Source organism: Vicugna pacos, chromosome 26, assembly GCF_048564905.1.
Source record: "Vicugna pacos chromosome 26, VicPac4, whole genome shotgun sequence".
NCBI classification, from domain to species: domain Eukaryota; kingdom Metazoa; phylum Chordata; class Mammalia; order Artiodactyla; family Camelidae; genus Vicugna; species Vicugna pacos.
Window position 1 is genome coordinate 7,541,471 of NC_133012.1, and position 12,975 is coordinate 7,554,445.

The window sequence follows — 12,975 nt, forward strand, 5'->3', positions numbered from 1 at the left end:
AGGGTTATTCTGAGGACAGCATTCCGTGAACGACCCACTCAGACATCATACTCACAGCTTGTGGGCAACACAGTCATGATTTCCAACCCTGGTGTCCCAATTAATTGCTTTCCATTCCCACCAGCACTAAAACTAGCCCGTTAGCAGACCATGCCCCGAAGTCAAGGCATATATCACACAACTTCTATCCTTCCCAGTGTTACCATGGTCCCTGAAATAATGTAAGGACTAAATATGAACTGACGGAGTGAATCACAAGCAAAGAAAATGTCATGGTATGAAATACAAATACTGACCTGCTAATATTGGCCCTTTTATCTTTTTGGAATAGAAAAAATACTTAATTTTCTATTTGTTTTTGGAAGCATAATTTCCAGCCACTTGCCCCATTAAAAAAAAAACACACAGCATTTTTGTATTTATCATTTTGAAGGCTACCCGTGATTAAGTAACTTGCTACGCACCAGACCCTAAACTGGGCATGCCACATATATACATTTAACAATAGTTCTATGTGGGAAATACAATTATGACTGCCATTTTACACCTGGGAAAACAGATGAAAGGATGCTAAGCAAGAGATCTACCTTTTAAAGTCTGTAAATGGGAAGTCAGATTTAAAACATGGGAGATATCATCCAGCACTAATATCCATGCTTAATTTAACCACTAGACTAGCTCCAGATTTTTTTTTTTTTAAGATTTCTATGCCAACTAAAGATTGACTCGCCATGGTCATCTGCCATCTGGTTCTACAAGAATGAAGTCATTCACCATTATAGCGACTGACCTTCAATACACCCTGAAAGGCGTTCAGGGCAGAAATCGGGAATGAGGCACTCTGTGCTCTGGGAAAAACTGGCAGAACGGGCATTAAGATAGTTATTTTCAGGAGATTTTATGAGCCCAATTTCTTGCATCTTCTCATATCTAGAAAAGCACTAAAATCATTAAGAGTGACATCTGCTCCTCATGACTAGCACCAAGTCTCTGCCAAAATGTGTGCTTAACTGCACGTACTCCTTTCAATAGTATCATATGTAATACTGAGTTTCTCCCTGTCTCTTTCGAGCAGTTCCTCAGAGCTATCTGAGAGGCTGTCTCCCGGGCTATAGTCCTCATTTTGTCCCAAATAAAACTTAACTCAACTCTTACCTTGTGCAATTTTTTCAGTCAACACATAATTACTTCAAGAAATACACTTCTAACTGTTGTATCAACAAAAGATTGAAAAAGTCCAAGGACATTATTTAAGAGTTTAGGGTTTAAAACAAATCTCTGGTCAGTATCAGGAATTGTTACTAAAATACATAAAATGGTTAGCTGCCTTCTATCTCTGCTAAGAATGGAATGAGAGTAAACAGTCTCCATCTTTTCACAGGGGAAGTTTAATTAGACACAAGAGACAAGGCCTTCATATTCTGTCACAAGTTTTTGGAAGGAATTCTTAATATTTTCCTGAAAACCGTTTAAGAATGTCAGTCCTCTCTGAGCAACAGTGATGATCAAGATGAAATCTGGGGTGGGAAAGAAAAATGTTTCTATAACAGTTTTAAACCCACCAACTGTCAATGGAACACTTGAGAGACTGATTATTGCTGTATTATGTGGTCTTAAATATATGCTTCCCAAATGTACCTAGGTGATTTGTGAATCACTGAAGGTAACTTCAAATTCATGATTTTCTGGAAGATACTATATTCAAATCCCCATCATCAGCACAGTAAAGTTCTTAGATATAAACTCTAAAGATTTAATACATTTTTATTTCTCCTCTTCTCCCATTTCTCAACACAATCCATTAACCTTTTACCCCCAGAGAATGACTCCAGTTGTTTAAGAAGGAAATCACACACAATGAAATCCCCGAAATGATATTCTTTAATAAGAAAAATATTAGTTTACTGGAGTTGAGACTCTTCCCAGAACACACTGAAATACGCATTATTTCACTCATTAGAGTTCGGTATCTCCAAGGTAGAATAAGTAAGAACCATGGAGCCTTGTTAAGGAAACTCCGTTTTTATTGAACAATAAAGGAGTGGTTTAGTTTATTGATAACTGAAGCTTCCCACAGGCTACATTATCCTGATTGCCAAGGACAGGTTTTGTTGTCGGGTGTTGTTTTTCCATGTGTCTGTGTGCATGCACGTGCCTGCTTATTATATTGAAACTCTGAATTTCTGTGTTATTGAACAATCCACTCCTTTCTCAGGGGCATGATTCCTGAATTGGGATTGCCTCTCAACTCCAGATGTGAACAGAGGAAAAACACAAGGAAGAAGACTTCCCATATTTCCAAATGAAATGAGGCAGAACAAATGAAAGAAGACCGCTCAGTTTGTGCAGAAAACGTAAAGTGTGCATTACTAAGAGGTATAGCCACGTCTGTGCAAACACAGTAACTCATGTCAAATAAATTGTGCTTTCTGCAGGAAAGAACTCTAACTCTGGGTTTTCCAAGCTAAATTGCATGAAAACACACAATCCTTTTTCTTCGTATTTGAACTGTTCGATGACGGGGCCAAATTACCACAAAGACCAAAGACAGTTTGCAGCCTTTAACAACTGAAAGGACTTATTGCTTCCAATTTGGAAATACAAAAGATGCTGTGTTGACTCCAAACACTCCCAGGTCCTATACATTTCCCATTAGTTCTGTGAAGCAAGAAAGTCTGTAGAATAAAAAGAACAGCCAAGTTCCCTGGGATTTTAGAAATGGAGACTCTGTTGGCCGGAGATTGAAGCAGTTACTTCCAACTTCTTAAAAGAACGTGGACAATCCTCTACCTCTGGTCAAATGTGGTCCCACTGTCCTTGGCTTCTTGGCATCATTCACCTCTACTGGACTGGCAGGAATTATTTTTCAGGCCCCATCAAAAGCCATTAAGGCCGAAAAGGTCATCAATTCCTGTGCTCAAGCTCTGCACCGGAGAACCCAGGGGAGGTAATGCATCTATTTTTCAATACCTGAGGCCATTTTGTTTCCAACCTTAATTGCACTTATGCTTTGGTTTAGGGTATAATATCTTCACTCATCTTGCTCCAATTTCCACTTTTCCACTATTAATACAGAGCTTAGGAAACATAATTGCAGTGGGTGGTAGACAGCGATTTTCATTAACTACACAGAAGAAAAACAGTTTGAGGGAGAGACATTTCTTTCCTATTGATTCAATCAAAATGACTTGGAAGAAAAGGTTGTGCTTATTAAATTCTTTTCAAAAAAGTAGCTGTTAAAATTTAAATTCGTTCTCAACAGCTTTTTTTTTAAAAATTGGTGTATCATCTCTTCAGGCTTTGTCATTTATGATTTTTTTGTTCTTCCCAGTTCTTTTGAAATTTGTGGCTTTTATTGGTCTTTTTTATTTTACTTTTTTTTAAAGGAAGCAAAGAGGGGAGGGTTTTACATGGAGGCAGAGAATGTAATCAACGCTGCTGTCTGCAAAGCATGGAGTTGCCTAGCAATGCTAAGGGAAGTAAAAGGGGGAAGCAATAACAAAACAGAATGTTGTGAAATTACTAGAGGGTACAGTGTTAAATTGGCCTGCAATACTTATCAAGAGGTCATTAAATGAGAACGGATATAGGATTTTCTAGCAGCAGTATTAAAAAAAAAATTGGTAATCGTTTTTCAATGTTCTCCCTATCTTTTATTTGGAGCAGTTTACCCAAAGGGGTTCTGCTATTTTGAGTTCATTACTGGGCAAAATCTAGGCCAGAAATGTCTAAGGATAAAACACACAGCTCCACGGAGCAACTAGCATTTGAGCCCTTTCCAACTGGACTAATTGAGTGTGAGAGACATAAACCTTTCATATTCTACCACTGCTTTGTGAATTTTTGCTCATATGGTAAATGTGTTAAGAGTCTTGTTTGAAGTCTTCCTGCCAAGGTAAGTGGGCCTGCCACTGTTTGTGACTCAGTCTCTCCCAACACCAGGTCAATCCACTGTGGTCTATCCAGGATCTCAACCCTGGGAGCACAGAAGCAGAAATTTTCCTGACACCAAGACTCAATTTGCCTTCTTTGGTTTGATTTTGCCAAGTCCTTCTTTAAAGAAGAAAACACGGACATTGTCATATTAAGTGAAATAAGCCAGAAAAAGAAAGAAAAATACCACATGATATCACTTCTATGTGGAATCTAAAAAATGAGACAAATGAACTTGTTTATAAAACAGATACAGACTCACAGACATAGAAAACAAAATTGTGGATACCAGAGAGAAAGGAGGGGTGGTGGACAGATAAATTAGGAGTTTGGGATTTATAGATACTAACTACTATATATAATAGGTAAACAATGAGGTTCTACTGTATAGCACAGGGAATTATATTCAATACCTGGTAACAGCCTATGATGAAGAGAGTATGAAAAGGAATATATATAAAATACATATATATAAAAAAAACACTGAATCACTACGCCGTACACCAGAAATCAACACAACATTGTAAACCGACTATACTTCAATTAAAAATAATAATAATAGTAAGGAAACTACACCTAGAATCCTGGAAATGTCTCTGTATCTTAGGTTGTTACAAACTTCTCTAACAGTGCCAGAAGCACAATACAGAGTAAGAGATTGGCCCTTACAGAGATGGCAGAAGTGGTCAGGAATAAAGAAATTCCAATGGAACAGCTGTAGGATTATACACTCACAGAATTAAACACTACACGGACTCACAATAGAAAATGCTGAGCTGTACGTCGAAACCCACCCTTACATTAGTAAGGGAATTTGTCAGTATTTTGATTGGAAAGGAGAGCACAGGAATCTGTACATAAAGGTGGCTTATAGTGACAAGGAAATGTGTCAGAAGTGTAGATAACAAGATCTGGGTTCTAAAAATAGCTATGCCAGGAACTACTTGTATCTCTTGGAACTTTTTATTGAATGTATAAAATAGGGCTGTTAGGTTTACAACTGAGATCCCTTTCAGTTCTCACATTTAGATTCCAGAACTGTAAGCATGCTTTTGGTCTGAAGAATAACATCTGTAAAACAAGCACTTTTGTTTTCTTCCTCACCCTAGTTCCAAAGCGAAAAGAACAGAGAACTCTGATAAAGTTTTAGGTATTTCTCTACCTTTTGAAGTTATGTATTTATTCTGCAATCCCACACTAATGCTTAGCTTGGCTTACATGTATGTTTAATTCTGTACCTCCTCCTTCATTGATTCCAAAGCAGAGACACAGTATTACCTGAAGATCTTTTTGCAATAATTTTCCCCCTTCACTCTGGAACACAGCCTACCCTGCTCACCTCTTTGCTGGCTGCTGACGTTCCTCTTGCTGCCTTCTAAGGAGGTGTGCCTCTTCTCACATAACCTATTCTCTCTCGACAACTCCATCTCCATGGCTTCGCTCTTTACTGATGATTACCAAAGCTACTTTTCTACCTCTGCACTCTACCAAGTTCCATCTCTACATGTCTTCATTATATCCCTTAAGAATTTCGAATGCAGTTTGTTCAAACGATCATCTCAGCCTTTTCTCCTTGCTAATGTGATTACTTTTATGAATTGCATTACCCTTCTGCTTCTGTTTATAGAGATTTTTATTTCTCCTTCATTCATTCATTCCATCAGCTATTAAGTTTGATTTGTTAAAGTGCTTCTCACATCAGGTACCTAGTTCTTATTTCTGTGGCCATTACTCTAGAAGCACACCTTACTTTCTCAACTGAATTGTCCCAGCTTCCCATTCCTGTTTCTTCTTGCCTTTCCAAGCACTTGTGCCGGACTCATCTTTTGAAGCATAACTTCAAAGACACCGCATTCCCAGTGTCAATGTAATCAATCTCCACTACCAGTAAAGTATCCATAAAGTTAAGTAAAGAACTCCTCACTCTGATATTTGGGGCCTTTCATGCCATTGAACTGCTTTCCAGCTATCAGCTGCTATTCTCCTGTGTCAATTTTATATTTCAATCAAACCAAACTTCTTGAGGAACATATACTCAGTTTTCTTTCATTTGTTAATGTTGACCCTCAAACCACAGACTCTTCTTTGCCCCATAGGGTGTAGTATCAATTATGCCTGTTTGAATTACTTATTTATCAACGTCTCTTTCAAATGCTATTGCTGCCACACCTTTCCTGCAAGTCCTAATTAAACTTACACGTGATTTTTTCTTTTTAATCCTCCTTAGCACCATCTACCTCTCTTCAGACATTTATCATAACTTCATTTGTACTGGACTTAAGGGTATACTGGTCTGACACCTATTCGTAGATATAAAGCCCCAGAGATCGTGTTTGCATCTCACCCTTCTTCAAATACTCTGAAAGGCCTGGCCTAGTGTACTGAAGAGCACTGGTATATAGTTAACAAGTTAAGCTGACTTGAAACATCCTAATTATACTCAGGCTTTTTGGTTTGTTCAAAATCTGAAACTAAGTCTAGAACTAATAAAATCAATCATCTAGGATGACACTAGATTGGATTTCGGATGAGGCTATTTTCAGGTAGTCTGAGGAGCCCAAGTTCAAAAGCATATTCTGTTTCTGTCATATGCTAAAATAAAAACATTACAAATTTTGAAAGTTTTGAGTCAGATGATCTTACATTGAGATCCAGCATCAGCCCATAATTTAATCTTTTGAGCCTCAGTTTCCTTATCTATAAGGAAATCGCAGTGATATCTACCCCAGGAGGCTGTTGAAAAGACAGCAAGGTAATGTCTGTCAAATGCTTAGCTAAGGCCTGGTATATAGTAAATGCTCAGTAAACATTAGCTAGTATGATCACTAGTCTCATCACTTCCCACCAGCCAAACCAGCCGAGCCAATAAAGATGGTCCTGAATCTGTTTTACACTGGATATCCTATTCAAATTTAGTCATCTAATTTGGGCTCTAATCATTACACAGTACTCAAAAGAACTTAGAAAAGACTCAAACCATCAACTGTGGAGAATGAAGCACACAAGAATAATATCTAGGAGGAAAGATTAGAGAAACTGAATTTATGCTGCTTAAAGAGGTGTGTGATGAAAGATGTAGGTCCTGAAAAGTATTCAGAATTCAGAAAATGAAAACAGTGACTGCCTGGTTTTATTTCCAGTGAGAATATTAACTTTCATACAAAATTAGGTCTTGGAGTTGTATACAGCAGGAAAATAAAAATTGCCCCTCTACCATACTGGAGTTGACTAGCAAGGGAACTGTGGAGCCACTTAAAGATATGACTGCATCTTATGTTCCTAGGATGATGTTAATATGACTTCATTCAAATACAGTAATGGTGGGTGGTGGCTTATGCAGTTTCTCCCAGACATACAACAATGTGAGAATCTTAGAAGCTACCACAGCTTCTTCTGATTCTCATTCTTACCTGAACTCTCGTCCAGACTCTCTTCAGAGACATGCTCATTTTGATGGACCCACTCGCCATTGCATTTGAAGAATATCTGCATGGCTGGCCTAGCTTTGCACCTCAGTGCGATGGGGTTGCTCTTGATGATATAAGCATCGTCTGGCTCCTCTATGAAGTGAGGCAGTGTCCCAGGAGCTGATGGGATGGATTCAGGGAGGGCTTCACCATTGTCAGTTCCTGTGAAATTGAAGAAAATATTAGAACACAGTCTACACTGGCAGCAGACATCAGACCACAAGGCACAACCGGTTGTGAGACTCGGCGCTGGGAAACCCTAACACAGCATGCTGGTGAGGCCCGTGCAGGTGAGTTGTCTTCTAGAGACCGAATTAGCGTGATAGGGCACCTTTAGCTGGACACACACTCAGTGCTACTGGAAGTGAAAACAGTGACAAGGGGACTCGCTCCAGCTGCACTTTTGAATGTTTATGTCTTTGCTGAAAGAACCAAGATAAACATCCGTGGGGTGAGAGGCTGAATTTTAAGATTCAGTTGGGTGTGTGGTTACTGCCAAGTGTTCAATGAGAGCCGAAGTTGCCTCTGAAACAATGGTGGGAACAGCTTTGTTTCTCCCATAAATGAGTGTCAGTGACGATGATGTTGGTAGAGGATGCTCAGTCATAAGACATGTCCCAAACATTCCAAATTGTCACTTTCTTCACCTATGAAACTTTGGAGATTGTCTGGCATTCTACTTTGGATAGAGGTCCTTTCCCAAACTTACCACACCATCTAAAAGGAATGCACATTTGTTCTGCTTGCCTTAGACCATCATTCTCCACCCCCAGCACTCCTGCCCCATATACTATCTCACTTTCAAGGCTAAGAACTAGAACAAATCACCAACAAAGCTCTGAGCTTTTAGTTTAAGACCTATAGTTACATCTGTCCAAAATGAAGAAATAGATTATGTCTCCCCAAGTATACGGAAATAGTGGGTGGAAAGAAAATATAAAAAGGGAAAAGCAACCAAGACTCTCCTTCATTGCCTCTTCACTGCATTTAGCAAGGACTTAAGTCCCAGGAAATCACCACAAAGTCAAGGGGACAAAGATGTAGCTGCTGAGCCATGTGGAGTTGACCAAGACGGACTGTATCTTGTACCTTCCCGTGGTCCTTCCAGAGAAAGAGCAAAGCAAGCAAGCATTTCAATACCCAGATCAACTATGCCCAGGGGAGGGTTACTCCCATTCAAAGCAAACATGTCTTTAGGACTAAGGTGGGGAAGGGGGCCTAATGAAACCATCAGAAAGCAATTCAGTTTATTAGGAGAGAGCCTGGACACAGGGTGCATCTGTGACCCAACCTGGCTTTCTGGATGTTCAGTGTTTAATGCTGAACAAACAGAGCCTCTTACAATTCACACACAAGTCAATAACTGAAATGAGTCAGCACCGTCAAAGATAAACATAATTCACTATATGGGGGATAATGTTCTATTTTAAGAACTTTTAGGGGGTACTACCAAATGTGAAAAAAAGAGGGGGACTAGGACATCAGAGGTATGATTGCCTATAATTCTATGATTGGGCAAGGGAGAAAATAAAAGACTGAATTATGAAAAAGACTCCTTGTCAACGGGAATACACAAGCACTACCTGTGCCACTGCAGTGAATTAAACACAATAGTTTGTTTCTCCAAACTCTTCTTTTCCATTAAATACATCAACTTAAGGGGGGAGAAGGCCTCACATTTAAAGAGTTTGAGATGCTATAGGCTTTCAAATGCATTTATAATAGGAAAGCTAGCTCATTGAAGGACACCAAAACATAAAAATAAAACTAAATCACATGAAGCAAATACTCCAAATAAGAGCAGTTTAAGTCATAAAAGTTCAATCAACTCCCTCAGAACATAAAATGTGTATGTATCACATGGAATAAGGTTTCAGGTTAGAATCTGAGAGGTGGGTTTTTTTTTTAATGTTTTAAATTATATTTACAATGGACTTCATAAAATATGTCATATATTAACTCATTTTGTTACTGAAGGCTCATGGTAATTTCCACCTTCAATAAATACCAAGTCCCCTTAGGCTTCTGTAAATTCATGCATTAGAGGAAACAACAAAGATATTAAAAGATTTTATATAGGCATCAAACAGCTCATACTCCCATCAGGGGCTTGGGTACTGATGTAATTCATCATTACAGAAAAGGGGCACTTCATAAAGAACATACACAGAGCCCCACGGTGGTAGCCAGAGTGAACACAGGCGTACATTTTGAATGATGCATTTTTGCTCAACTACTAACAAAGCATGGATGTCTGAACTAACTACTGAAATGGGGAGGGTAGGGGGCTCACAAAAATTTTTTTAAGTAAACAGTAAGAGCACATTTAACCAGCATAAGTAAAATGACAAAGACACCGGATCATAAAACAAATCAGGTTCTAACCATTCGATTCACAAAGCAGAGAGAGATCTGAAAGCAATTAGGTTAACTTCCTTCTATTTTAATAAATGCCCTTCAGATAAAATAACAAGTTCATTCTTTATCTGAAATAGAGCAGGAGAGTGGAACAGAAAAATCTGCCAGAAGAGTCCTGGCTATCTCAAGAACCTCCGTTAAGAATCAATCTTAATGTTCAGAGGAGAAAAGATAAAAAAGGTGGAATGTAACGTTCTATCTTAACTATTATTGGATGTATGTAAAAACCATTTATGAATAAGAAAAAAGGCCAGAATCCATGAAAACAAGAAACAAAGGGGGAAAAAAATCAATGTATTAGAGTAACAGTGGAAAGGTGAGAGACCGCAAGTATACATTTACATATGTATTACCATTTACTTCTATCAGTCTGACAAAGAAATTAAGTAAGTGAAAATAAAATAATTACATATTTTGCTTTTTTTGTTTGGTTTGCTTTGCATATATAATGAAGCGCTGGGAGTGGTGTTTGCCTAACACGGTCCCCCTCCCCCCCCTCTTTTAAAGATCCTCACTGGCTTGAATTCCTGGTGCAGCATGTCCTGCTTTCCAGATGTCTTGCTTTGCAGCACGAAGGCTGACCCCCGGGTAGAGACCCCCTTCTTACCCCATAGGGTTGGCAACTTGCAGACAACAGTTCTAAGCTGGGTCTTGGAAGTTGCTGACAAATCCTGTTCTTTGGAGGGGAATTGGGGGGTGGTGACCTACTTCAATCAGTGCTTTTATGGAAGACTGCATGGGGATTTGGGGCTTCAAGGTGAATTCAAAGTGAAATTATTTGTATATTAAGGTATACATTTGCCACTGCTTTGTAATTCAAAGAAAAGTTTTGAACCTGGTGTCATAAATGCTGGTGCCTGACCCTCCAACTGCCTTCCCCCATATGGTAGAGGCAGAAAAAGTCACGGACTTATTTCATCCCTTTCCCAGGTAGGAATGGCCACATGATGCCCAACTATGGCGAAGAGTTTAACAGAAGTTTCTGAGAATGTTCTTATTTCTCTCATAAAAGGAACAGGTGTGATGGGTACGAACCCTTCTCTCCTTTGTTCTTGCCTTAACTTGGGGAGATAAGGAGAAAAAGTCGAAGGGTGACACAGAGATACCAGCTCTGACAACACAGAGGCTGAACACACACCAGCAGGCAGACACCTCCAGATAATTTATTTTTAAAAAACCCCTGCTTCTTTAAGCTACTTATAGTCAGATTTTCTGTTTTTGCAGAAAATATTCCTCATTGATACAACTAGGTTTTTCTTGTTAAACAAAGCCAGCGCTCCAAGCGTGACTTCATTAAATCCCAATGCTCTCTGTGTTAAATAATCTTGACAAGCTAAGAAACATAGAAACTATGTTAGGAGACAGTAAAAGTAAAAGATGCCATTTGCTGAGTGATTACAGGTTATGGTAATAAGCCTTCTACATGGATTAAGTCATTTAAGCTCTGCAGTAACTCTGCAAGGTGGAGGATTCTAAATATCCCCTTCTGTATTTGAGAAAATGCTTCGATGATGTGTGTTGTCTGAATGCACATGGCTAGTAAGTGGGAACTCAGAATTTGAATGTCAATCTGACTCCCAACACCTCAAAATCCCATTTCAGTTCAGTTCAAATGACTAGACCCGTACAAGTTGGATAGGGTCATTCAGCAAGTGCCTGCCTTATGGCAACGGTGTGCAGTTCACAGGACCGAAAGAAGCTGAGCTAAAATGAGACCTGATCTATGTGGTGTCTCACCACTTACATTCAGTATAGCACTCATCTTGAGGATCACTCCATGATCCTGTCGGCTGGACTGTGACTCTAGGTCAGCACCGGTGTGTCGTGGACACACCTAGAGAAGGTCTTGAGAAAATAATTTGGAGAGAACAGCACAGCAGGACTCAACCAATTATATTCAACTAACAAGGCATCCTCACTGAAGTCAGGAACAGACAAAGAAGTCAAAGAATAATTGTGTTTGAGAATAAAATAATGAGGAGGATTTTTCAATGTTTCGTTTAGAAAAAGTTCTCTCTCTTTGAAGCAGGAATATTTAACCACTAAAACTTCAATTAAAATACAAGGAATATAACAGGACACAGTGAACTTCAGCAAAAATAAAGGGCCTGGTATCAGGGCTATCATGTTTAACCACACAAAACTAACAGCATGTGACTATTTGAAGTGTGAGATTTGTAATAGGACTGGGCACACTGGAGGCCAAAGTCATTCCAAATTGGGATTCATAAAACCCTAGACTCTCAGTGAAGTGTGCTGGCATTCCATGGAGTCAGAGTGTAAATGAAGTCGCCCTTTAACAGGTTTTGAGAAATTCTATTTTCATACTTTTTTCCCCAAGAGTACTTTGAAATACACTTCATTTCTTTTCTCCTCTTCTATCTCCAAAGTACACTTGTCTTCTCACTGGGACAGAACATGTATATCTGTTCCAAAATCCAACCAACGACCGTGCCATAAAGCAAAGACTAAATCGGGTAAAAACAAAAGAACTTTAGATTCAAATAACCTGACTTAAATCTGATGTAACTCTGTGACCTTGGGTGAGTAATTTAATTCTCAGGTTCCATTTTTCTCATCCATAAAAATGGAAGATTAAAGTTTATTAGTATTTTGTGATGTTAAAGTGAGATAATATACTAAAAAATATAGTAAATGGTGAAATGCTACAGAAATTTATTTTGTTCCCATTACAATTATGACCTCTTTGACTTCCATCCCCAAATTTATTATCCTAATATTATATTTCAATTTGGTGACTGTTATTATTTTCATCCCAGAGCCCTCGTGATATGAACTGTTGTTTGTAACATTTCTTTACTATTTGCTACCTGTATGTATGTTAGAGCAATTGTGTTAGGTCAAAAACTCTGAAAACATGCTGTGAAGCATTTATTTATTCAACAACACGTAGTGAATGCTTAAACCATACGCCAGGCACCTGTATGTCCTGCAAAGCAGCATAATAATACACAATGGATTTCCTGTTGGCTGGATCCCAAAACTACTGGCTTTAACAGGTAAGCTGTTATTAAATGCAGGAAATTGGACAGTATGCCAGGGCCCCTCTCACTGCAAATTGTAAATGAAGTGAGGCACATTAGAAACAGCTCTTTAAATTCCACTCAGTGTCTGTGAGTGTACTGGTCCACGGTGA

General features: G+C 38.8%; 1 protein-coding gene across 15 annotated transcripts in view; it reads right to left on the reverse strand.

Moving 5' to 3' along the window:
• UNC5D (unc-5 netrin receptor D) overlaps positions 1–12,975 on the reverse strand; it is a 599,258-nt gene that overhangs the window by 214,471 nt on the left and 371,812 nt on the right. For all 15 annotated transcript variants that reach the window (XR_012064390.1, XR_012064389.1, XR_012064388.1 and 12 more), the window contains one exon: positions 7,344–7,562. Coding sequence is in view for 11 of the 15 variants with exons in the window: in XM_072950288.1 (XP_072806389.1) it covers positions 7,344–7,562 (219 nt within the window). In the remaining 4 variants the exon portion in view is untranslated. The remainder of the gene's footprint in view (positions 1–7,343; positions 7,563–12,975) is intronic.